The sequence below is a fragment of the Panthera uncia genome, assembly GCF_023721935.1.
Source record: "Panthera uncia isolate 11264 chromosome D3 unlocalized genomic scaffold, Puncia_PCG_1.0 HiC_scaffold_8, whole genome shotgun sequence".
Lineage (NCBI taxonomy): Eukaryota > Metazoa > Chordata > Mammalia > Carnivora > Felidae > Panthera > Panthera uncia.
Window position 1 is genome coordinate 63,114,741 of NW_026057586.1, and position 23,660 is coordinate 63,138,400.

The window sequence follows — 23,660 nt, forward strand, 5'->3', positions numbered from 1 at the left end:
CATAGCATCGAAAGAAGCCTGCTATACACACATCTGCAGTTTTAATTATTTTAATTATCAACAGCATATATATTTGCATGCTTATCCGGTTTTCATAATCATTATAACAACTGTCATTTTTGCATCAGCAATAGCGGAGAAGAATAAGGTGGAGGATTTGGGGAGGCCTCCGGGAGGGGTCAGGATGGAGGCTTGGGGATTAACCCCCCCAAGGACTGCTGCGAGGAGGGATCTGGGTCGGAGAGTTTGGGGACCCCAACCGACCGCGGCGAGCAGGGACTGGCTGGAGACCATGCTCCCGGAACGTGGGAGCCACGGAACTCTCGGACGCCGACGTGCGCGCACCGGGATTCAGACGAAGGTACGCCAGCAGCGGCCGGACCCGGAAGTAAAGGTTGCCGAGTTCCCCGCACCCCCCCCCCCTCCCCGAGCGAAAACTGAAGCGGGAGCTGAGGCGGAAGCCGCGGCGGGTGAGCGGTGGGCGGCGCGGGGCAGCGGGAAGCGCCGGCCTTTTGGGGGCACGTTTCCCGAATGCTGGCCGGGCGCCCAGGGGTCCCAAGCCCGGGGCTTGGGAGAGGACCTCCTTGCATTCTCGCCGCCTCTTTCCCGCCCCGGAGCTTGCATTAGCGGTTCGGGGAGGTGATGATAGGCCAGTGCTTAGTCCGGTGCCTGGAAGGAATAGGCGCTGCAGTTAATACTCTCGTTCGTCAACCTGGTCCGCGGTTCTTTTAAGTGGGGTCTGTTGTCTGAATCTGTTGTCACGAGTAGGGAAACTGAGGGTCGGGGAGGCCGTGCAGAGGTCGGGGCCAAGTCAGGGCACGCTCCACTCGCCGCTACCTGGGCCCTGGCTCAGTCGTGAGGGCAACCGGGTGTTTCTCTGAGTTGTTGATGGAGATGAGGGAAGGTCCTTTTGTGAACAAAACAGCTAGAATCCGGAGGCACTAATTTCTTACAGGTAAAAAAGAAGACTGTGACCTAATCTTGCCTCTAAAGATTTGTGTTAAAGCACAAAGCCTTAGGGAACAGGACGTGGAGAAGTCAGCCCGACGTGGGCTTGATGGCCACTTAGCCCTGGGTTCCCCCAGAGCCTTGGCAAAGGTCACCTGGCACTAGTCTGGATTGTTCTGAACCTCCGTTTAATCGTGGTTTAAAAATTACAAAACCAGCCTTGTCAAGCTGTTGCAAGATTAAACAAAGTAGCAGTTTGTAGCAATTGTTTGCCTCCAAAGGAGGAGTCTTCTTTCCCTCTTTTCCTGACTCCATGGGTATTGGGTTAAGTTGCTAAGTTGGGAAATCCTAGGGCTCTGCATGCTGTTTGGACCCCTGCGAGGCCTCCACTCCCAAGCCAAGTTCACTTGTTTATAAGACTGGCAGAAAGGACCTTATTATGTACAGCGTCTCCCAAAGGACACATACCTTTGGTGGTATTGCTGTTGATAGTTGACAGGGTAGTAACAGGCTAACCTGCGTATTTGCTGTCAACACTGCCTTAGCACTTGCTGATCTCCCCTTTTGAAATAAGAGAACGAACTTTAGGCTCAGCTTTACCAGAAAACAAGACCAAACCCGATACACGACATAGGTTACGGAAAGAACCTGGTTCTGGCCATTGATTACAGGCTTTCAGTTCCTACAAGGCTATACAATTTCCCTTTTTAAAAATGTACATTTAAGGTTTTTTAAAAAAGCAAAAACTTAAGTGAATAATAATGTTGGTAAAGCAGAAAGGTTAAGACGGTATATGACACAACAATGGTATAATGAAGGTTGCAAACCATTGCTTTCAGCTATTACTGACTTCCCTTTTGAAATCTGAGTGTGCCTTAATGGAAAAATAGGTCCCAAATAATCACAGAAAATTAATCACAGTTAAAACTGGAGAATGCTTTTAAGAGGTGAACCCTGGTGCCGTTAAAAAAAAGGTACCCGGCTGGAAGTAAGGAAGCATGAGTTTCAGCCCCAACTCAAATTTCCCAGGTAACCTTTGGAAAATCCCTTTCTCTGAGTCTTAGTTTGTTCTTCCTTGAGACGGTTGTACCAGATCATCACCAAGGTCCCTTTCCCAGGATTCTATGATTCTGAATCCTTAAAGGAAGTCATATTTTTTCCACAAAGTACTCGTGCAGAACTGAAATATAAACTGTTGAACTAGAACGTGTGTTTCTTTAGAGCCACTACTACCAAAGACCAACACGTATTAGTGGGGAGTAACAACTAGTCTGTCCTGTGGACGGGTGACCAGAAATCAGAACAGATGTTGGTTGACAGCCCTTTGTGGGCACCATCCAATTGTCTGGCACCATCCAATTGTCTAGCCGTGGATGAATGAGGTAATCCCTTTGAAGATGCTAGGGTAAAACATTTTTCTCTAAAGTGATCTTTTTTTTTTAAGTTTTTATTTATTTATTTATTTTGAGAGAGAGAGCATGAGCAGGGGAGAGGCAAAGACAGAGGGAGAGAGAGAATCCCAAGCAGGCTCTGTGCTGACAGTGAGATCTCACGAACCGTGAGATCATGTGAGCAGAGATCAAGACTCAGATGCTTACCCAACTGAGCCACCCAGGTGCCCTCTCTCTAAAGGGATCTTTAGAGAAGAATCGGTTAATTATTTACTGAAAAGGTATTTAGGATCCTCAGGTGTGAAGAGAAATAGTAGAAATATGGAACTTCTAGAAACTGACACCATAGGAAAAAAGAACAGTGAGAAGTGCTTGTAATACTCATACAGATTTAAAGTCCGTTTTTAAAACTTAGACATCTAAGGGGCGCCTGGGTGGCTCAGGTGGTTAAGCCTCCGACTTCAGCTCTGGTTATGATCTTGCAATTCATGAGTTCAGGCCCCGGGTCAGGCTCTGTGCTGACAGCTCAGAGCCTGGAGCCTGCTTTAGATTCTGTGTCCCCCTCTCTCTCTGCCCCTCCCCTGCTTGCATTCTGTCTCTCTCTCTCTCTCTCAAAAATAAACATTGAAAATTTTGCAAAAAAACAATAAAACTAAAATTAAAAAATAAAGTTCTAAAATTTAGACATCTAAAAGTATTTTTATTATTCACTTTGCAGGTAAAATTATTGTTTCATACATGCAGCCATTTATTCAATCAGTATTTGCTTAGTGTCTACTACTTACTGTTAGAGTAAACAGTAAACATTTTACCCCTAATTTGCCGTGATGGGTGTTGCTGGCCCTCCTACTACAAAGGGCTAATTTCCTCATTATATTAACAGTTCCTAAAAATAAGAAAACAGCAATCCAGCTAGGGTGAAAAAGGATAAAAAATATGAATAGACCATTCACAGGAAAGGAAATCAAATGATTTTAAACGTGAAGAGGTGTGCTTCTGAGCTTCTGAAATCCTTAGGTATCTTTCATACCAAAGTTGTTTTCTTCTAGTATTTTTCTAGTTTCATCTTTTTGCTTAAATTTCTGCTAGATCTAGACTATGTTTTGGTGGAAATTATAAAGTAGAAGTCTAGCTTTAATTTTCCTCCCAGAAGGTGGCTCAGTTGTCTCAGTAGAAGACAGGTTTTGGTGTTTTGTTTTGCTTTTTTTAATACAGTGTCATACTTGTCAATGTCAAGGACATATCTATAATGATCAAAAAGACAGGGGCACCTGGGTGGCTCAGTCAGTTAAGCATTCGACTCTTGATTTTGGTTCGGGTCATGATCTCACAGTTGGTAAGTTCGAGCCCCACGTTGGGCTCTGAGCTGACAGGATGGGCCTGCTTGGAATTCTCTCCCTCCCTGCCCCTCCCCTGTGCGCGTATGTGCGCTCTCTCTCTCTCTCTCTCTCTCTCTCTCTCTCAAAATAAGTAAATAAGCTTAAAAAAAAGAAAGGGCCCATGTTTCTTTTATTTAGCCAGCAGGTATTAGATGTCCTGTATCAGTCATGGAACTAGCTATTACAGTTGCCAGCAGTGATCTAGACCTCAGGCTGCTCCTGTGCTGGTGGGGAGATGAGGCAGTAACTAACTGTGGCACAGTGCACAGTCCATTGTAATGGACTGGGGACAGCAGAAAATGACTCATACTGTCATGGGTGTTAGAAGAGCTCTTTAGAGTTAGCACTAGAGCCCCAGCCATTATGCGGCCAGGCTGCATTCTCCAGCCTTGGCAGTACATTCCAAGCACGGGAACAGAGGCTTAAGAATATGTTTTTCTTTAGACAGTGGTGTCCAATTTAATTGGCCAAAAGCACGGTCTGCAATGCTAGAGGTTATGTGGGGCAGGCAGGAAGGTAGATTGGAGCCCATTGCAAGGGGCTATTAAGTTCTGGGGACTGGATTCCCTAGCCAGTGGATCTCAGGTCCAGCGCCCAGCTGTGGATCAGAAAGACCTGAAGAATGTGGCCTGGGCATCTGCATTTTATAAAATGTCCCAGGGCATCCTGACGCTCAGCTGAGGTGGAGGTGCTGCCCTCAGCCCTGAGGAGTAAACAGAACCATGGCCTGGGAGGAGGGCCATCTGCCCTATTCCAGCCCATCAGCCCAGGTCCAAAGGCCCCGAAGCCTTTGTAGCATGGATCTGGGGACAAGACAGACCCGAGGTCATGGAGCCATGTCACTGTCTCCCAAAGGAACCTAAATCCCCAAGGTCATCTCCGAGCCAATTCCATTGCCCTGATTTGTTCAGTGTCTTCAAGTTTCCCTAACTTCTTTTTCTTACCTCAGGTTTCTTTTTGCTTATTTATTTGTTTTTTAAGTAAACTATGCCCAACACGGGGCTCGAACTCATGACCTCGAGATCAAGAGTCACATGCTCTACCAACTGAGCCAGCCAGGCACCCCTGTGTTTTGGTTGTTGTTGTTGTTGTTGTTGTTGTTGTTGTTTTTAAGTAGGTTTTGTGCCCAGTGCAGAGCCTTGACTTATGACCCTGAGATCAAGACCTGAGCTGAGACCAAGAGTCAGGCACTTGACCGACTGAGCCACCCAGGCACCCCTGTTTTTTGTTTTTTAAAGTGAATTTCCTTCTTAGGGGTATAGATTCCATTAGAAGCATTACTATTTTCTACGTGTCTTTTCTTCTCTTCAGGAGTCAGCGCTGACAGCAGTGTTGAGCCAAAAAGAAGAGCAGAGCAGTTTCTGAACTTCATTGCCATCTCTCTGAAACTGGAGTGGGAAGGGCCAAAGCCCTTGGCAGCTTTAAGACAAGATGAGGACCGTGCTCATGGTTGCAGAAAAGCCATCCTTGGCCCAATCTATTGCTAAAATCCTCTCTCGAGGTAGGGAAGACCAACACGTGGGGGGGGGGGGGGGGGGGGGCGGGTTGAATCTATGAGCGTGGTCATTTCTTTCTTTTTCCAGCTCTCTGGAGTTGACTTGGTTCAAGATAGCAAGTGCTAACGAGGTACCTTGGTATCAGTCACTGGGGGATGCATTTACTGCCGTACCCAGTATGAGCCAGGGCTGGGACTCCAAAAAGGTACAGGCACTCTTCACAGTGTAACACCAGGCAGGCTGCTGTCAAAGTGCTGTGCCTCTCATGTTGTTGGTCATAAATAGCAACCAGCCCTGGTAACTTACCCAGAAAGAGAATTCATCGGAAGGAAGAAGACAGAGCCAAGACCCCACCCTTGTCTAAATTTGACTCCAGTCTGAGACCCCAGTCTAAGTCTGAGGCCATGCCGCGGACATCGTCACCACAGGACCCTTGCCACTGCCCTCAACCCATGACTGCTACAGCTGCAGCCTGTGTGCTTATGTCACTCAAGAGTAGCCACTAGGCTGACCCTTGGCTGTGGTCCTCCTGAGACACCAGGACACTAAGAAAGGGAACATGTGTTCCTTACCCTAACTCTGGCCACTGGGATAGTTGGTGGGGTGCTACTTCCCCTCCCATCTCTGAATTCCCTCCAAAAAGGAAGGGTGTTTGCATGCTGGGTACCCAGAAATGGCAGATGTCCACCATGACCTCCCCTTGGCTAGGACAGTGGGCTAGCATCCCTCCAGAAGGGAGGGGAGAGCTAAGACATGCCCACTTCCCAGAGGCTAAGAAAGGTCAGCCAAGGGGCTGTCCGGGGGGAGCATGAGAATATTGTGGAATTTGATAATGAGGTCCCTGGATACCTTTGAGTAAAGTTTGAAGAAATGAGGCTGAAATGCAGAGAAAGGACCCAAGAATGTCTGCTCTTAAGAGTGTTCAGAGAGGGTGCTCCTGGCCTTCAGAGACACAGGGCTCTGCATTGAGAGCACACCATACTGGTTGGTCAGCAGCGGTGTTTTCCGTGAGATCCATGACCTCTCAGCACTCCGTTACCTGCAGTGGCCCAGAGAACATCATCACTGACCACTCTGGGGAAGGGGTACTCTGGCCCTCCGAGAGGCAGCACCAGGGCCTGGGGCCTCCACGGCAGTTGTGGCTTGCTGGAGCAGCCGTCACTGCACTTCTGCCCTGTAGGAAACATGTCCTCACGCAAAGGGCTGAACGGAACATGCTCAGTGCACGAGTACACAGGGACTTTCGCTGGCCAGCCCGTCCGCTTCAAGATGACATCTGTCTGTGGTCATGTGATGACCTTGGATTTCCTGGGTAAGCCCCCCATGCCCCTGCCCACCCTCCACCCTGCTAAGGGAAGCCCTGCGAAGTGCTCCCCTGGGTCTATTTGGAGCCAGGGGAGGGCTCCAGGCAAGGAGTTTGTGCAGAACCTGTGAGTCCTAAGGCCAGCAGATTGTGGAGGGTTGACACAGGGTCTCTGGGTGACATGCACAGAACCCAGGCTTTGGAGCTCAGTGCCCCTGGGTCCCCATCCCAGAGGCACCCCTTAGTCACTGCATGCCCTATGCTCCTTCCTGTGCTTCCTGGAGGCAGAGAATGCCCACCTTAGGGGGCCTGGCCTCTGCAGGCATTTGGGAGGTGGTTCCTGCTGAGTGCGACTATTGTCCAGTGGTCATTCAGTGGCTGTCATTGTCATCCTTGTATCATTGTTGTGTCACCTTGGAAGAGCCAGCATTAGTACCCAACAGAGCTAGGTGCAGGGCCCTGTGGTTGACAAAGAGTCGGCTGGGACTGGGGCTTCTACAAGTTTCTGTTCCACAGATGTGAAGTGGGTCTTACAACAGTGCCATCCACTTCCCAGGATTGTTTGAGGACTAAGTGTGACAGTGAAGGTAAAGAGCTTAGCACACAGCAAGGTCTCCTTCCTATTGCTCAGTGACAACAATGACATCAATTCAGTTGTGTCGCCAAGCATTTGGACTGAGTTTTATCACCAGCTGGCAGTTGGGGAGCTAGGATTTAAACTTGACGTGAGGCACCTGGGTGGCTCAGTCAGTTAAGCATCTGACCGGCTCAGGTCTTGATCTTGTGGTTTGTGAGTTTGAGCCACACGTCAGGCTCTGTGCTGACACCTCAGAGCCTGGAGCCTGCTTGAGATTCTCCCTCTCGCTCGCTCTCTCTCTCTCTCTCTCGCTCTCTCTCTCTCGCTCTCTCTCTCTGACCCTCCCCTGCTCATACTCTATCTCTTTCTCAAAAGTAAATAAAAACATATAAAAAAAAAATTTTAACTTGACTCTATCTGACCCTATTCTCCCAGGCTACACAAAATGGAGACTAAAAGAAAGCTGGAGGGCTAAGCATGCAAGCACTGAGCCCTGAATAGAGAAGTAGGTGGATGTACCAGATAAGAGGCCCAAAAGATTGATTCCCCACAGGGATCACCTGAGCACCTGTCAGTGCCATGTAGGGGGAGAGTTACAAAAATTCAGGCTGGAAGAGAAGACAGAGGTATGAGTGGTATAGTTCAGTGCTCTGGCAAAGTGAGCCAGCCCAGGAATGGCACTTCCAGCCACAGGGCCTGTGCTGAAGTGAGGTTGGAGCAGCAGCAGCCCGGCCCAGTGGTGGCTCCTGTGGGTGGCCAAGGTGTGGTGTCACCTCACCAGCCTAGGAGAACGAAGGCGCAGCGCTGCCTCCAATTTTGGGATTGCCCTGGGTAAAGTGTTCTCCAAGCCTCCTTTTCCCCGTTTTTGAGGCGAGACCACCACCATCCTCCTGAGGTTATGACGATTGGAGAGGTCAAGCCCTGTGAGCCAGGAAGTGTGATTCAGATGTCACTGTGGCTGTGGTTTGTAGGAAAGTACAACAAGTGGGACAAGGTGGACCCTGCAGAGCTGTTCAGCCAAGCCCCAACAGAGAAGAAGGAAGCTAACCCCAAGCTGAACATGGTGAAGTTCCTGCAGGTGCGTGGGGCATGCGAGAGCACAGGCACCTGGGGGGGGGGGGGGGGGTGAGGTCCACCCCTGCACTGCAGGAAGCCTCCTGAATCCTTCCCCCTTTTTTGAACCTGGCGGCCTTTGCTGGATGCCCAGGCTGGCCTTGCAACCCTTTCTGAGAGCGCCCCTTGCTGGCCCTCCTGGACAGCCCTGTCACTCAGCCCTGGGGAGCAGAAATTCTGTTTTTTAGATTGTTTGGCACTGGTGGTGGTTTTCCTATTTTTAAAACAAATGCATACACATGGAAAATATTAAAAAGTAGAAGGAAGAACAAATCATTTATGATCCCACTAAGACAACCACTATTAACATTGAGTCTTATTGCAACCCTTTTTCTGTGCAGCATTGCATTAATGACCTTTTTGTGCCCAAAAAACTGAGTTCTAAGCTAAGTTCTATAAGTGGCTAAGGCAGCCTAAGTGCAGCCAGCTCCTCTGCTCAGCCTGGGTCCCACTCAGCACTGGCCCTCCTACTTGTGGCTCAGGGGCCAGGCAGGAGCACTATGGGTGGGCATTGCAGGGCTGGGCTGTGGAGGTGCCAGTCTCTGTGTGCTATGTGGCAGGTGGAAGGCAAAGGCTGCGACTACATCGTGCTGTGGCTGGACTGTGACAAGGAAGGGGAGAACATCTGCTTTGAGGTAAGAGGGGTGCCCACTGAGGTCCTCACTGCCAACCTTCCCACCGACCTCACTCGCAGTCATCCCGTTCTGGGGCTGCAGTGGGGAATCAGCCATGTTGCCTTAGAAATAGCCTTTTTTCCTCCTCTATTTTGAAAATTCCATAGACACTTTCAAATGCATGGACTCTACCAAGGGTGAAGGAGTGTTACTTCCCCTGCTGGGGCACACTGTGAGAGCAAACAGAAAGGGCAGAATTTTCTGGGTGGATGGGAGTTTCCCAATCAATCTGCCTCAAGGAGAGGGTTGGTTTCCAGCATCCTGGCCACTGGGCACCTTTCAGGGACCTTTGGCCAAGGCTGGTTGACACTCAACAACATTCCTCACTCCTTTTCTCACCTCCAGCCTTCACTGTCCTCTCCCCACCCAAGATACCCTCCCACCTCCTGTCTCCACCCTCCCTGCAGGGAAGCAGGTGCCTGCCTCATCTATGGCTGTGGTGCCCCCACGCTGGTCCTGGCTGGAGGTGTCCCCTAGTGAGGCTCACCCTCCTGCCTCTGTGTCCCCAGCTCTTACCTGGGGCCTGGCACACCCTGGGGCTCAGGAAATGCTTCCCGCATGGCAGAGGGTGCTCAGGGCACCCCAAGTTCCAGCGCAGCACCCTCAGGATACACGCTATGTCCCTTCCCAGACACTCCTCTCCTGGCCCCTCCCCGGCAGGGCTGCTCCTCCCCTGGGGGGCCTTTGCATCGAGGAGTGCAAGCTCACCAGGCTCTCTCCCCTCAGAAACAAAGGCACCTCTTCCCTGTAAAGAAGCTGCATGGCCAGGCTCCAGTGTGACTCCCCTCCCACAGCACAGCCTTCTTAGTGAGTCTGGCTCCAAGCCCCTGCTGTGCTTTAGCCCTAAGAGGGCCACCGCCCCCACCCCGCCACTCTTAAGCCCCATACCATGGGGGTCCTCTGCGCCCTTACCCCTCCTGTCGTTTGCCTTTTCCACCTCATCTCTGTTTTCCTTCCCTGGCTTTTCTCCAGTCTCTCAAAAGTTCCACCTACCCCTCCTGGCACTCTGCCCTCTAGAAAGAAGGGAAGTGGGTCAAGTGGGATGGACTTGGTGACTGAGCTCCCTTGCACCCATGGCAATAGCATTTGCTGGTTGGGCGGGGATGAGAGCAGAGGATGAGAGAAAGGGTGGTAGTAAAAAGGGGGATGTTTGAACAGATTTGTCAGTGGGTGGAAGAGCAGCCATGTAGCAGGAATTCTGTGGAATGACTGAGACTTTTGGACAGGGAAGGAGACAGAGGAGGGTCTGGCAGGATGGAGAAGGAGTCACACACATTGAGGGTCAGCCCGGGCCTCACAGGCAAAATGTGGAGCAGGAGGTAAAGACCTCAGTGGTGGGTTACAGCTGGGCTGCCTCCCCCAGGTACTGGATGCCGTGCTGCCCATCATGAATCCAACCCACGGTGGCGAAAAGACGGTGTTCCGGGCCAGATTCAGCTCCATCACGGACACAGACATCTGTGCCGCCATGGCCCGCCTGGGCGAGCCCGACCATAACGAGGCACTGTCGGTGGATGCCCGGCAAGAGCTGGACCTGCGCATCGGCTGCGCGTTCACCAGGTGCTGGCTGCCCTCCCTTTGGCCAGAGCCCCTGTCTTTCTGGTCCCTGTTTGCCACCCCAGGACCTGGTTAGCACTAGGCCAACGTCCACATTCTAAAACCCCTGAAGAACTGTCTGTCTAGCTGACGAGACCACACAGGCCACTACTTGATAAGCAGAGTGTTTGTCTACAGTGTGTGGGTCTTCAGGAGAGGGTGGAGGGGATAGAATATAGTAGAAGGGCTTCCCAGACCTGGGATGGGTAGAACCTCTGCTCTTCTCTCTTGCGTTTTGTGTCACATGTGCACACACATGATTCCTCTCTGCCTGCACACACCCTTCCCAGCCCCCATGCTGAGCATGACCTCACCCTGTCCCCTGTCTTCTGAGCAGGGAAGCCACCTTGGTCCCCTCCCTGCACTCACTAGTAGCCCCATGCTGGATTCACATGGGTGGTTAACAATGGTGTCTGGAGTGAATACATAACCGGAATATCTTTCTCTGCCTCCTCCTCCTTATAGGTTTCAGACTAAATACTTCCAAGGAAAATATGGCAATCTAGACAGCTCCCTTATCTCCTTTGGACCATGTCAAACCCCTACCCTGGGCTTCTGTGTGGAGAGACATGATAAAATCCAGTCCTTCAAACCAGAGACCTACTGGGTGCTACAGGCCAAGGTTTGATTTCCTTTCCCTATGCACACTGGGTCTTTCCAGGTTTGGGCTGTGGACTCTGAGAGTTTTCCATCATCATCATAGCCATGCAAGGGCCTGAGGCCAAGGGCACAGAGGAGAGAAGCCAGAGAGTGGTCTGCGGGGTGTCCAGGGAAGAGACCCCAGCCTTCATAGAGAGGCAGGATAAGGTTAGGCCTGGATGCATTGAATTTGGGTAAGCAGGAATGAACTCCACTTTGGCAGTGTGGGGCAAGGTCACCCCTAGGGCCATCAGCTATGATGGTCAGGTCCAAGGACTGGACTGAGGGCTATAGGCCACTGACTTTCAAATTTTTTAAAGTCTTAGAACCCTTTCTCCAAATAAAATTCTCCATGTGAGCTTCTTATAAGGTTTAAAACATAATACAGAGCTGGTCTGGTTGACATAGGACTAGGGGCCCATGGACCAACTGCACCTAGTGGGCAGGGATGGCATTCAAGACAGAGTTTCTAACACTTCTTAAGGATACAGCCTTGACTTTCGGCTCCTCTCCCACCTGCCTGGTCTCCGGGGAGAGGCCTGGAGTCAGAGCAGTCTTCCCTTGGGATGGGGCTGGGTCTCAGCCTACATATCTGTACACCTGCACACCTGTACAGGTATGACTGTGAGACCTTAGGGCTGGGATCATTTTGCTCCCAGACAAGGACCAGCTTCATCTATCTTGATTCTCACTCCTGGCAGTGGGCTTACCTGGATTTTTTCTCTCTTGTTTTGTCCTTTTATACTTTTTCCTCCAGGTTAATGCCGATAAAGACAGATCTCTTCTTTTGGACTGGGACCGAGTGCGAGTGTTTGACCGGGAAATCGCACAGATGTTTTTAAACATGACAAAGCTGGAGAAGGAAGCCCAGGTGGGCCTGCCCCACCCACATCTGTCACGTTCGCTCTGGCTGGGAGTAGACCTTGGAAGCCTCTGGCCGGAAGAGTAGCTTGTGGCCCAGGGTCCCATCTTTCTGTCCCTCTTTGAAACACAGACATCTTTTGGAAAGAAGAAAGGTTACAGAACTGCTTGCAGTAACCAGTGTGCCGCATACCTACCCTGTTCCGGGCACCGCCCCATGCCCATGACCTGCCAGGCCCCACAGGCATTATCCCCTTTTGTCAGGATTCCATTTCACACAGATGTCCCCTTTCTGTGATCTCTAAATGCTAACAACTCTGGAGGGACCTGTGTGCACGTCAGTGAACCTGCCCAAGGTCACACAGCTAACATGGGATCCCAACCTCAGTCAGCTTTCATGGCCTTTATGGTGCTGTGTTTCCTACTCAGGGTTTTTATGAATTTGAGGGACATGTGCTTGACCTTTAGGAAAAGGGTGACACCACCTGGCAAGGGGCTGCCTACCTGGGATGGAGGTAGTTCTGCCGCCATTACAGAGGTCCACAGCAGTAACAGCTACCAGAGTCATGGAGGCACAGCCTGGCCTCCTTCAATCACCTTCTCTTGTCCTTTTCCAGCCTTCCTTGGGTGCTCTCTACTCACCCATGCAGTTGACTCAGGCTTCTAGAACTTCCTCCAAAGCTGCCTCATGCTTTTATCCTTGACCATGTTCCTCAAGAGACTCACTGCCATCATCTCCAGATCTCGACCCTAGTGATCCCAAGCCTCCACTGAAGCATGTACCCATTTTGTCCCAAATTAACCCCCCACATTGGTCTGTCTGGAATTCAGAAGGCACTGCCTTGGCCAGGTCTCCATGGGATTGGGAGAGACGAGGCATTGGAGTTGAGTTTGGATTGTTTTTGTCCCAGGCAAGACAGAGTCCTCTTTTCTAACAACTGTTCTGCCCAGAGTTGGAAGCTGCCTAGTATTTTATCTAAACTGCCTCAACGTTTATAAACGTTTCAAATGGTCACCAACATTTGAAAGTCACGAGATTTCGCATGAAAGTCCTGATTTGCAGCTTTTGCTGATGAACTGGAAGATGCAGCAATACTGGTAGGCCCTGGTGGAAGCACTCAGGTGCAGTGAGGGCAGCTGACTGCCCCCGAGACAGGCCTGCACTCCGTGGCCTGCTCCAGCCCTCACCTGCCATCCCCATGGCCTGGCTGCCACTGGCTCCCGTAGGAGTTTGAATTTGCAGCCCTTCCTCTTGGCTCTTCCCCATTTCTCCAAGTTTTCTCTTTCCCTAGAAAGTTCTCTCGGAAAGAATTTTCTTTCTTTTTCCCTTCCTTGGCCTAAATAAATATTCAAGTCTTGAGACCACTGTGATAAGTGAAATTGAGAAGCAGGGAGACCAAATGAATGAAACCAGACCCTTTGCCCATACCTCCTGATTCTCTATTATGGCCTCTTTTCCCCACTACCCCAAATCCCAGAATCTGTTCTGTCTTCTAGGTGGAGGCCACAAGCCGGAAAGAGAAGGCCAAGCAGAGGCCCCTTGCCCTGAACACTGTGGAGATGCTGCGAGTAGCTAGCTCTTCTCTGGGTACGTAGGGGCATTCCTCTAAAGCCCCCGAAGGGCTTGGAGCAGGCATGCGGTGACCATTCAGCCCTGGTGCAGTGCCTGGGCTTCCAGGGTGATGCTGACTCTCACACTCCCTTCATGCGCGCTTGTGCTGAGTGCCCCCCCCCCCCCCCCCCCCCCCCCCCACCCCCCCACCGTGTGCACCTGTGCTGAGTGCCTCATGCTCACCTATGTCAAGCCACAGGTCACCTGCAGTGTCATTCGAGGCTTAGTGGGAATCTATGCCTCATGCGGATTTCATTTCCAGAGTGGAAATAAGTAATAACAAACTGACAAACACGAGAGAGGATTCCATTTTGGAAGATTATTGGTTAATATGCAACAGCCCCTTTGGACTTATGTGGGGAAAACAGACCATATTACTGAACATCCATGCAGCTGCTGCCAGGGCCAAACACATGGAAGGCCATGGTCAGGGACCACCTATAGGGCAGGCCTGTGTGTCACTGGCACAGTGGAGTCCCCTCAGAGGCATTAGACCATGGAATTCCAGCCCTGGACCCAAACTCTGGTCCAGTGTCAGCTTGGCTACTTTCTTTCTTGTCCTGGAGCCTTGGTTTTCTCCAAGAAACAGCAGCCATTGTGACCATCTCTCAGGGCTGATTGTTCTAAAAGGATTAAATTATTGTAATGGTGTATCATAACAGCAGCAGTGGTAATGACTGCCACTACCCAAGAGAGATGTCCTGACTTTAGCACCCCAGAGTAGCTTCCCTGGTGTAGGGAGAGAGGCCAGGGGTGGGAGGTTAATGCCCCAGGCTAATGTCCTGCAGGGGCCAGTGTGACCAGTGTTGATGTAATGTCTCTGAGCCTTGTTGCCCCAGGAGGAAGAAGGGGTTTTGACTGGAAAGTTGGCTGTCTCTGACAGCTGTTGGCCTCAAGGCACTGGTGCCTCTGCAGCCTGGGGAAACCTTAGCCAGTGTCCTCAGAACAGCACCTTCAGGGATCCTCGGAGGGCAGTGATGACATTGAGTGGCTAATAGCTGAGTAGCAGCCTCTGCTGCCTTCCCTCAGTAGTCCTGGAGTGCCACGAGGACAGAAACACCCACGGAGCTCAGAACAGGGGGAGTGTGCTAATTCTGCAGTCATAGTGGGACATCAGCAGATGCTGAGGCACAGTTGCACTCCATGGCCAGAATGTGAGAGAGCAGCACTTTGCAGGCCACATGTAATCAGCATAGCCACTAGTGTTATGAGGGTGACACTGTGGAGCATCCCTGTCCTGGGCCCACCTTTACAGGTTCAGGACCTCGGCCTCAGGTAAGGCTGTATGGGCACAGTGGCCTGGCCAGCAGCTCTGTGCTCTAGCTGTGCCCACTCAGAACCACCTCCACCTGCCAGGAGGCCCTGGCCGCCTTTGATGGGGAGGCTGAGTGCCCAGGCCCATTAGCAGGGACCCAGCCATCCCCAACATTCTGGCCCACTGAGCCTCCCATCCCTCACAGGCATGGGGCCACAACATGCCATGCAGACCGCCGAGCGGCTCTACACACAAGGCTACATCAGCTACCCGCGGACTGAGACCACCCACTACCCTGAGAACTTTGACCTGAAGGGCCCTCTGCGGCAGCAGGCCAACCACCCCTACTGGGCCGACACGGTGAGCAGAGCCACCGCACACCCTTGTTCCCAGGCACTTTGGCCAAACCCAGAACTAGTGCTGGCTCCTCCCTGTGGGAAGTCAGCTATGCCCATACTCACTGCTTTGTCTTTTCTCCCTCAGGTGAAGCGGTTGTTAACAGAAGGTATCAACCGCCCACGGAAAGGCCATGATGCTGGTGACCATCCCCCCATCACCCCCATGAGGTCTGCCACAGAGGCTGAATTAGGTATCAGGCACTCCCCCCAACACTCGCACACTCACTCAAACACACACACCAAGTTTCTGGGTGGGAAGCTGTAGTCATGTGGCACCTTAGGACAGTGTCGGGCCCCGTTGGCAGTGTGGGGGCTCCCTCCCCCACCTGTCCCCAGCTGTGGCACAGAGGGTCACCTGAAGGTTGTGTTCTGTTACCATGGGGCAAGACAGAGGAGAAGTGGTGGCAGCAAGTGTGGGGTGGTATGCCTGAGTGCAGGTGCAGGTGGCTGCTCGTAGGAGGCAGGAGGGTGAGGCAGATGGGCAAGGAGGGGACAGGACGGGACCAAGACAGGGAGTGCTGGGGCCCAACCACTGGGTGTGCCTCCTGCTTCCCACCCGACCAAGGCAGTGTGAGGGCCTGTGTACTGGGAGGAGGCAGGGAAAGGGAGAACCGTGCAGGTAGAGACAGGAGCCACTGTGCACCACCCAAGCTTGCAGTCACCAACTAAGAACATACCAGGCCCTGAAGAGCAGTCCCACCTGGAAGCAGAGGTCGGAGCTGTAACTGTGTAGGAACCACCACAGCACAGGATACTCACTTTCCCTTCCTGCGCATTTCCTACTCCTCTCTCCAGCTTCAGTGCAGGCTAGCCCTGGCATTCTGTGCTGATGGCCAGGGCCCTGCTGCCTGAATGAGAGTGCTGGGGGTCTTTAGAGCCAGAGCTTCTGGACAGTAACCAACTTCCTTGCCTGCTGCAGGCAGTGAGGCGTGGCGGCTCTATGAGTACATCACCAGGCATTTCATCGCCACAGTTAGCTACGACTGCAAGTACCTCCAGAGCACCATTTCCTTCCGTATTGGGCCTGAGCACTTCACCTGCACAGGAAAGACCGTCATCTCTCCAGGTAAAACTGCAGGGCCAGACTGGCTCCTCCCTCACCTCCACAGACAGACGGAACATTCTCCATTGAACCTGGGGAGGGAGGCCCAGGGTCTTGGGCCTGGGCTGCCTGGGACGGGACCCTAAGTGGCAGCACCCTGTCCCTCCAGGCTTCACGGAGATCATGCCCTGGCAGAGTGTGCCTCTGGAGGAGAGCCTGCCCACCTGCCAGAGGGGCGACACTTTTGCTGTGAGTGAAATAAAGATGCTGGAAAAGCAGACGAACCCGCCCGACTACCTGACAGAGGCCGAGCTCATCACACTCATGGAGAAGCACGGCATAGGTGGGTGCACCCACCCTCTTGCCCACCCAGGCCCCGGGCCTGAGGGTTTCCATCCCAGGAGCAGGTCCAGACCTGCTCAGTGACTCTTCCGTGCCCAGCACCTAGTAACTGCAGCCCAGGGTGTGGCCAGCTCCCCAGGCAATGTTCACTCTAATGGGAACTGCCTGTTGTTTGATGTGCTGCACCAGCTGACCCAGCTCTGGAGGGCCAGAACAATCCAGGGTGCTGTGCCTGAGTCTTGTTCTGTCACTAACAGTTGTGACAGGTGACTGTCAGGGAACGTCTCACCTGGGTTTGGTGACAGTGGTGTGTGGGTGCTGCTCCCCCAGCATCCTCTGTCCTTCCCCATTGACAAGACATCCATGGCTCCCTGCAGCCACATACTGGACAGCAGCCCAGATCCCATAACCAAAATGAGCCCGTGAAAAGGGCTCCTGTGACCTTCTGAACAAGACAGCGGCCCTGGGCAGCCCTGTTAACCAGGAGCCCCCAGGGCTGTGTGAAAAGGAACTGGCAAGGGCTGCCGCTCTGGCAGTGGCAAGAATGCAGTGGGCACAGCGGGGAGTGTGCTGGGGCTTAGATCCTAATCCCAGCATTGTCCTTCCAGTGCGGTACCTCAATGGCCTCCATAGCCTCTAAGCACCATCTGAGGAGGCTCCTCGGCACGGGGGAGCAGTAAAGGCAGCATCTGGCAGTGCCAGGTGACCCTGAAGTCTCTAGGGGAGGTGCCATCCTGGAAACTAATCACAAGGGACCTGGGAGCTGGAAAGTGGGCAGTTCTGAGCAGGTTTCAGAGGGGACGATTTGGCAGCGAGCATGGGAGTTCCTCCGTGTTCAGGGGTCTTGAGCCCTGTTTCTGGAAGGGGTAGATGTCTCAGAATTGAGGCAGGGAGAGGTCAAGGACCGCATTTACCAAATGTGAGGGGCAGGCAGACTGAGCTCCCATGACCTTGGCAGAGTTCCTTAACCTCCGTGAGCCTCTGTTGTTTGTAGAGGGGAATTAAGCGCCCGGCGCTGGGAGGGCCATTTTTGGATTCACAAGACCATTCTCAAAACGCATGGTGTGGTGTCCAGCACAGTGCTAGCCAAAAACAGAGGTGAGGGGGCTGAGAACCAGGGTCCCCATGGTGAGTGGGAGCAAAGGTGGAGCCTACGGTCTGATGGGGAGCCTGCTATGGAACACTTGATATGTGTTACTATGTGTTTCAGGGACAGACGCCAGCATCCCCGTGCACATCAACAACATCTGCCAGCGCAACTACGTCACTGTGGAGAGCGGGCGCCGACTCAAACCCACCAACCTTGGCATCGTCCTGGTGCATGGCTACTACAAGATTGGTGAGTCCGTGCTGGGTGGCTCAGTCGGTTGAGTGTCAGACTTCAGCTCAGGTCATGATCTCACGGTTCGTGAGTTCAAGCCCCATGTCGGGCTCTATGCTGACAGCTCAGAGCCTGGAGCCTGCTTCTTCTCTCTGCCCCTACCCTGCTCATACTCTGTGTGTGTGTGTGTGTGTGTGTGTCTCTCTCTCTATCTCTCTCTCTCTCTCTCTCTCAAAAATGAATAAACATTCAAAAAAATTTTAAAAAAGAAAAGAGATTGGGGCGCCTGGGTGGCGCAGTCGGTTAAGCGTCCGACTTCAGCCAGGTCACGATCTCGCGGTCCGTGAGTTCGAGCCCCGCGTCGGGCTCTGGGCTGATGGCTCAGAGCCTGGAGCCTGTTTCCGATTCTGTGTCTCCCTCTCTCTGCCCCTCCCCCGTTCATGCTCTGTCTGTCTCTCTCTGTCCCAAAAATAAATAAAAAAACGTTGAAAAAAAAAATTTTTTTTTAAAAAAGAAAAAAAAAAAGAAAAAGAAAAGAGATTGATGAGTCTGGCTGGCTGTTGCTCCCTGACTTTGGCCTGGGCTGCAGCTCTGCATTCATCAGCCCCCAGCCTCTGACAGGCCATGGCCCTGTGGCAGGTCAACTCCCACTGAAACAGTGCTACATTGTCACCCCCCCCCGCCCGGCCCGGACGTGCCCCAGCAGGGTCTCTGTGTGGTGGATGGATGAATGGACAAGTGCAAAGGTTCCAAGAGAGGAGGCTCGAGGGGCTTTTCCCCACAGACCAGCTCCGGATGGGGTCTGGGTCCTCCTTGCAGAGCTCTTTGCTCTGTCCCAGAGAGGTTCCAAGGGTCTTAGGGGAGATGGCAGGGCACAGACCTGGCCTGAGGACTTCCAGGAACTGTGACACAGTCTTGGAGACAGGATGCTCCTGTCTTGGAGACAGTGGCCCCTGGCCACTCGACATTGGATTTTCCGGGTAGGAGATCAGGAAAGGCGTGGGACCACAGGACTGCAGCCTGAGCTGGTGGGAGCAGCCACAGCTCCCCAGTGCGAGTGCTCACAGCAGCACTCCCCCACTTGCAGACGCAGAGCTGGTGCTCCCCACCATCCGCAGTGCAGTCGAGAAGCAGCTGAACCTGATCGCCCAGGGCAAAGCTGACTACCGCCAAGTCCTGGGCCACACCCTGGATGTCTTCAAGAGGAAGTTCCACTACTTCGTGGACTCCATTGCCGGTGAGCCCACCTCTTCCCTACCCCTGTGCCAGAGGCCCCTGGGCCAGGGCTGCCCCAGCCGTGTGGGACCAGTGTCCAGATTTGGGCTCCGGGCTCCGGGGCTCCTTTGGGAGGACAGGGCAATAACATCTCATTGCTGGACCATCGTTGGGGTTAAAGAGCGGGCTTTTTTTTTAATAGTATTTTTTAATAAGTTGTGTTTTAACAAGATATTTTTTAATAAGTTATTTTTGAGAGAGAAAGCACGAGCAGGGGAGGGGCAGAGAGACAGGGAGAAAGAATCCTAAGCTGATTCCACATTGTCAGCGCAGAGCCCGACGCAGGGCTCAAAACCACAAACTATTGAGATCATGACCTGAGCCGAAACCAAGAGCTGGACACTTAACCGACTGAGTCACTCAGTTGACCCAAGAGCACTCATCTTAACACCATACACGAGGCACCCGGCTCATGTGACACATGAGGCCGCAGCCCTGCTGTTCCTGTTACCCTAGCACCTCAGGGATAGAGACGCATTTACTCAGATGCTTGCTGTGGCCTCCCCCTCCGTGCACGTGTCTGAGGTGGGCTGCCAGAGGCTAGGAGGATGTGACTCTTCCCTGCGCTGCTTGCTTTCAGGCATGGACGAACTGATGGAGGTGTCTTTTTCGCCCCTGGCGGCCACGGGCAAGCCCCTCTCCCGCTGTGGGAAGTGCCACCGGTTCATGAAGTACATTCAGGTAAATGAGGGTGAAGGGCTGTGACCACCCCATCTGGCCTACAGCACCCTTGTGTACAGACCTGGGCAAGTCCTGTCACCACTGTAGACCTCTGCCTTATCCTTAGTCATAAATCATTGTTCTGGCTGCCACACAAGAATGAGAGGCCTACTGCAGCCTTGCCAACAGACACCCACAGTTTCCCCTTGACCCCAGGAACATGTGAGCTGTGGGGGCTCTTAAACACATTGTCCATTTTTTCCTAACAACACATTATTTGTTATCCTGGGCATTAATACGCATGCAGGGGTTCTAGAACTACCTTTCTCCATGCCTGGAGCAAGTGTCCTAAGACTCATGGCTATGGGTCCTTGCCTGAGAGGTCCTTGCCTGGCAACATGCTACACATTATGCATTACGTATTGTGTTACATGTTACAAGTTACACATTATATGCATATTCCGTGTGTTACACATTATGCATTGTGTGTTATGGGTTACATATTATGTATTACGTATTGCACATATATTACTACATATGTCTCTGTTGTGTACATAAGTATACATATGTATTATGTGTTATGCATACATAATACATAATTAATATGTAAACATAATGTATTCTACATGTGTGACATACGTAACACATTATGTGTTTTCTATACATGTTAGATTTTCTGTGTGTATCATATATTATGTACTACATACACATTACAGTGCTGCATATTCTGTCTTATGTATCATGTTATATACATTATATACTACATGTCACCTGTTACTTCTGTATTAGGAGAGTGAGGGCAGGCCAGAGAGCAGGGTGGCCTCAGTGACCCTGAGCCTCTTCCCTGGTGTTTCTGCAGGCCAAGCCCAGCCGCCTGCACTGCTCCCACTGCGACGAGACCTACACCCTCCCCCAGAATGGCACCATCAAGCTCTACAAGGAGCTCCGGTGCCCACTGGATGACTTCGAGCTGGTCCTGTGGTCCTCAGGCTCTAGGGGCAAGAGCTACCCACTGTGCCCCTATTGCGCCAATCACCCGCCCTTCCGAGACATGAAGAAAGGTGAGTGCCCCGTCTCTTGGCCTCAATCGCTCCCTCCCAAGACAGGCTGCCCCGTCCCCCCTGGATGTCTGTGGTGCCTGTCCAGCCCCTGCCCTGCCCCCACACTATGGCTGGACTCACCGGCTCAGGGACAGGAGACCTGAGGTGTACTTGGGCACTGCTGAGGCGGAGCCAGCCAGTCTGCCACTCTCTGTCCTGGTCATAATTGAGAGGGCAACTGTAATCCACTCACTCGGGATCTGGGCAGTAGGCATGCCGTGCCCTCTCCTGGGATAGGTTGAGTGAGAAGATGCAGCAGGTTGGGGGGCCCCACCTGGCAAGGGGTGCACTCTCAGTCAGCGTCTACCTCCGTTCTCTATCCTTACAGTCATTACTGGGGAAAGGAGAGACATGTGCATGGGTAGGGGTGGGTAGTGGGAGGCACCAACAGCACTGAGCCAAGAGTCTAGAGGAGGTACAGGGCCCAGCGTGTTCACCCCATGCTACAGACAGGAATGAGGTACAGCAAAAGGCATCTACCCACATTCATCAAGGGGTCTAGGGAACCCTCAGGGGTCTCAATTCACCCTTCCTGACTCAAGCCTCACCTGTGAGGCAGGGACAGCCTGCATTTGGGCTACTAGGGTTACTGAGGCCCTTCCCTGCCCTCCAGCATCTTTCAGGGCAGCCAATGGCTCCGTGTGACCCAGCAGCACAGGAGCCACATGGAGCTGATGGGAATTGGCTGTGGAAGCAAAGTGAAGAGGGGGAATGGACCTGGCCGGAGGCCACCAGGAAGGCCTTCTGGAAATGATGGGGGGAGGGGGAGTGACACTCACAGGTTGAGGAGGTTTTAGATAAGCAGAGAAGCAGGGGCAAGGGCAGTGGGGGAATCCAGACCCAGGGTGAGCAAGGAACACTTTTTGCTGGGATGACGGATCTGGACCATGAGGCCCTAGGAGAAGACCCCCTGGGAGGTGGCAGCCGGGGGGTTGGGGGGGGGGGGGACACAGCACAGGGTGGGGGTTGGTGTGCATCATGGGCTGCCCCCTCCCCACCAGGCATGGGCTGCAACGAGTGCACTCACCCCACCTGCCAGCACTCGCTTAGCATGCTGGGCATCGGCCAGTGCGTGGAATGCGAGAGCGGCGTGCTGGTGCTGGACCCCACCTCAGGCCCCAAGTGGAAGGTGGCCTGCAACAAGTGCAATGTGGTGGCACACTGCTTCGAGAACGCCTACCGCGTGCGAGTGTCCGTCGACACCTGCAGCACCTGTGAGGCTGCCCTGCTGGCTGTGGACTTCAACAAGGCCAAGTCCCCGCTCCCAGGCGACGAGACACAGCACACGGGCTGCGTCTTCTGCGACCCCATCTTCCAAGAGCTAGTGGAGCTGAAGCACGCGGCCTCCTGCCACCCCATGCACCGTGGCGGGCCAGGAAGGAGGCAGGGCCGGGGGCGGGCCCGGGGCCGTCGGCCCACAGTGAAGCCCAGTGCCAGGCGGCCAAAGGACAAGATGTCAGCCCTGGCTGCCTACTTTGTATGACAGCCCCGCCATCCCTTGCCAGGCTCACACAGTTGCCCTTGGGGCCACAGAAATCATTAAAATGTATTTTGCCTTCTCCAGAGCAAGCAGCTCAGGACCTTTCCCTGGTATCAGAGGGTTATGGCGTCCTCACTGCCCTTCCTGGTCTCCCCGCCCCTCCTCTTCCTTCTGCACACACCACGGTGGTGCCTGTAGGGAGGCCACCAAGTGTGGAAAGGGGGATCAAGCTCAGTCTGAGGCTCACGTCATAATTCAGTATGTGTAACAGACAGCAGGGTAGCACAAGTAGGTAGCGTCCCTGATGTCTTCAAGGAAGAAAGGAAGGCACCAACTGCCTGTTATCCCAGGCAGGTGTCATAGGAGGGAGGCCTGGTGGAGGAGACAGGGCTGAAAGAAGTCCTCACTGGACCTTGGCCTTCCCTGCAGCCCATTTTTTGGGGTCACACGGTGGCTCTGAGCAGGTCTGTGTGTGGTGTGTGCGACCCTGGCAGCCTCCCAGGGCCTCTTCCAATTCCTGTTCTCAAGCCTTTACTGTCTCAAACAGAGGCAGGCCAGTCACTTCCCAGGGTGAACTGCAGGGAGCCCCACTGAAGCCATCTGCGTGATTTAATGTTTATTTATTTTTGACAGAGAGACAGAGCATGAGCGGGGGAGGGGCAGAGAGAGAGGGAGACACAGAATCCAAAGCAGGCTCCAGGCTCTGAGCTGTCAGCACAGAGCCCGATGCGGGGGCTCAAACTCACAGACAGCAAGATCATGACCTGAGCCGAAGTCGGACACTCAACCGACTGAGCCACCTAGGCGCCCCCATCTGCGTGATTTAGAAGATAATCCATAAACCAAACAGCCCTGTGGGCTGCCCTCCGCCTAATGTCCTTCCCGTGCCCCATCACCACCACCCCAGTCCCCACAGAGGAGCACTCACATTAGGCAACCACGTGTTGAATATGCCACTCCTGCCCATGCTCCACCACACAGGAGCTCGGAAAAATAGCTTTCCAAGCTGTGTGGTGGAACACCTTCATGAAGGGCGGGTCAGAACTATTTTGCACGTTGTCTATCTGGGTACTAGATTCACAGTTCACACTAGAATATAACAAGGCTCTGAGCAGAGCTTCCGTGAATAAACCTGTGACTTCACCCAGCATTCCAAGCAAATGCTGCACCCTCCAGCCTCCCTCTTTGGGGAGATCCC

The 23,660-nt window shown here is 52.9% G+C and overlaps 1 protein-coding gene and 1 non-coding gene across 5 annotated transcripts; one reads left to right on the top strand and one right to left on the bottom strand.

The window, feature by feature from the left end:
• The first annotated feature begins 381 nt into the window (after nucleotides 1-381).
• TOP3B (DNA topoisomerase III beta) lies at nucleotides 382-22,547 on the top strand. 4 transcript variants are annotated; one of them, XM_049620529.1, is made up of 18 exons: nucleotides 382-470; nucleotides 5,030-5,219; nucleotides 6,395-6,526; nucleotides 8,066-8,172; nucleotides 8,768-8,842; nucleotides 10,245-10,441; nucleotides 10,943-11,099; nucleotides 11,874-11,987; nucleotides 13,475-13,565; nucleotides 15,050-15,204; nucleotides 15,328-15,433; nucleotides 16,162-16,308; nucleotides 16,454-16,627; nucleotides 17,837-17,965; nucleotides 19,035-19,184; nucleotides 19,803-19,903; nucleotides 20,742-20,943; nucleotides 21,984-22,547. In XM_049620529.1, exons 2-18 carry the CDS (start codon nucleotides 5,150-5,152, stop codon nucleotides 22,463-22,465), a joined length of 2,589 nt encoding a protein of 862 aa, XP_049476486.1. In that variant the 5' UTR covers nucleotides 382-470; nucleotides 5,030-5,149; the 3' UTR covers nucleotides 22,466-22,547. The 4 variants fall into 4 exon arrangements, with proteins under 4 accessions (XP_049476486.1, XP_049476489.1, XP_049476487.1 ...); XM_049620530.1 differs by lacking the exon at nucleotides 382-470 and adding an exon at nucleotides 514-955; XM_049620531.1 differs by lacking the exon at nucleotides 382-470 and adding an exon at nucleotides 1,939-2,330.
• Nucleotides 4,707-4,779, bottom strand: TRNAK-CUU (transfer RNA lysine (anticodon CUU)). The gene has a single exon. It is a non-coding gene; the product is annotated as a tRNA-Lys (tRNA).
• Nucleotides 22,548-23,660: the final 1,113 nt, after the last annotated feature.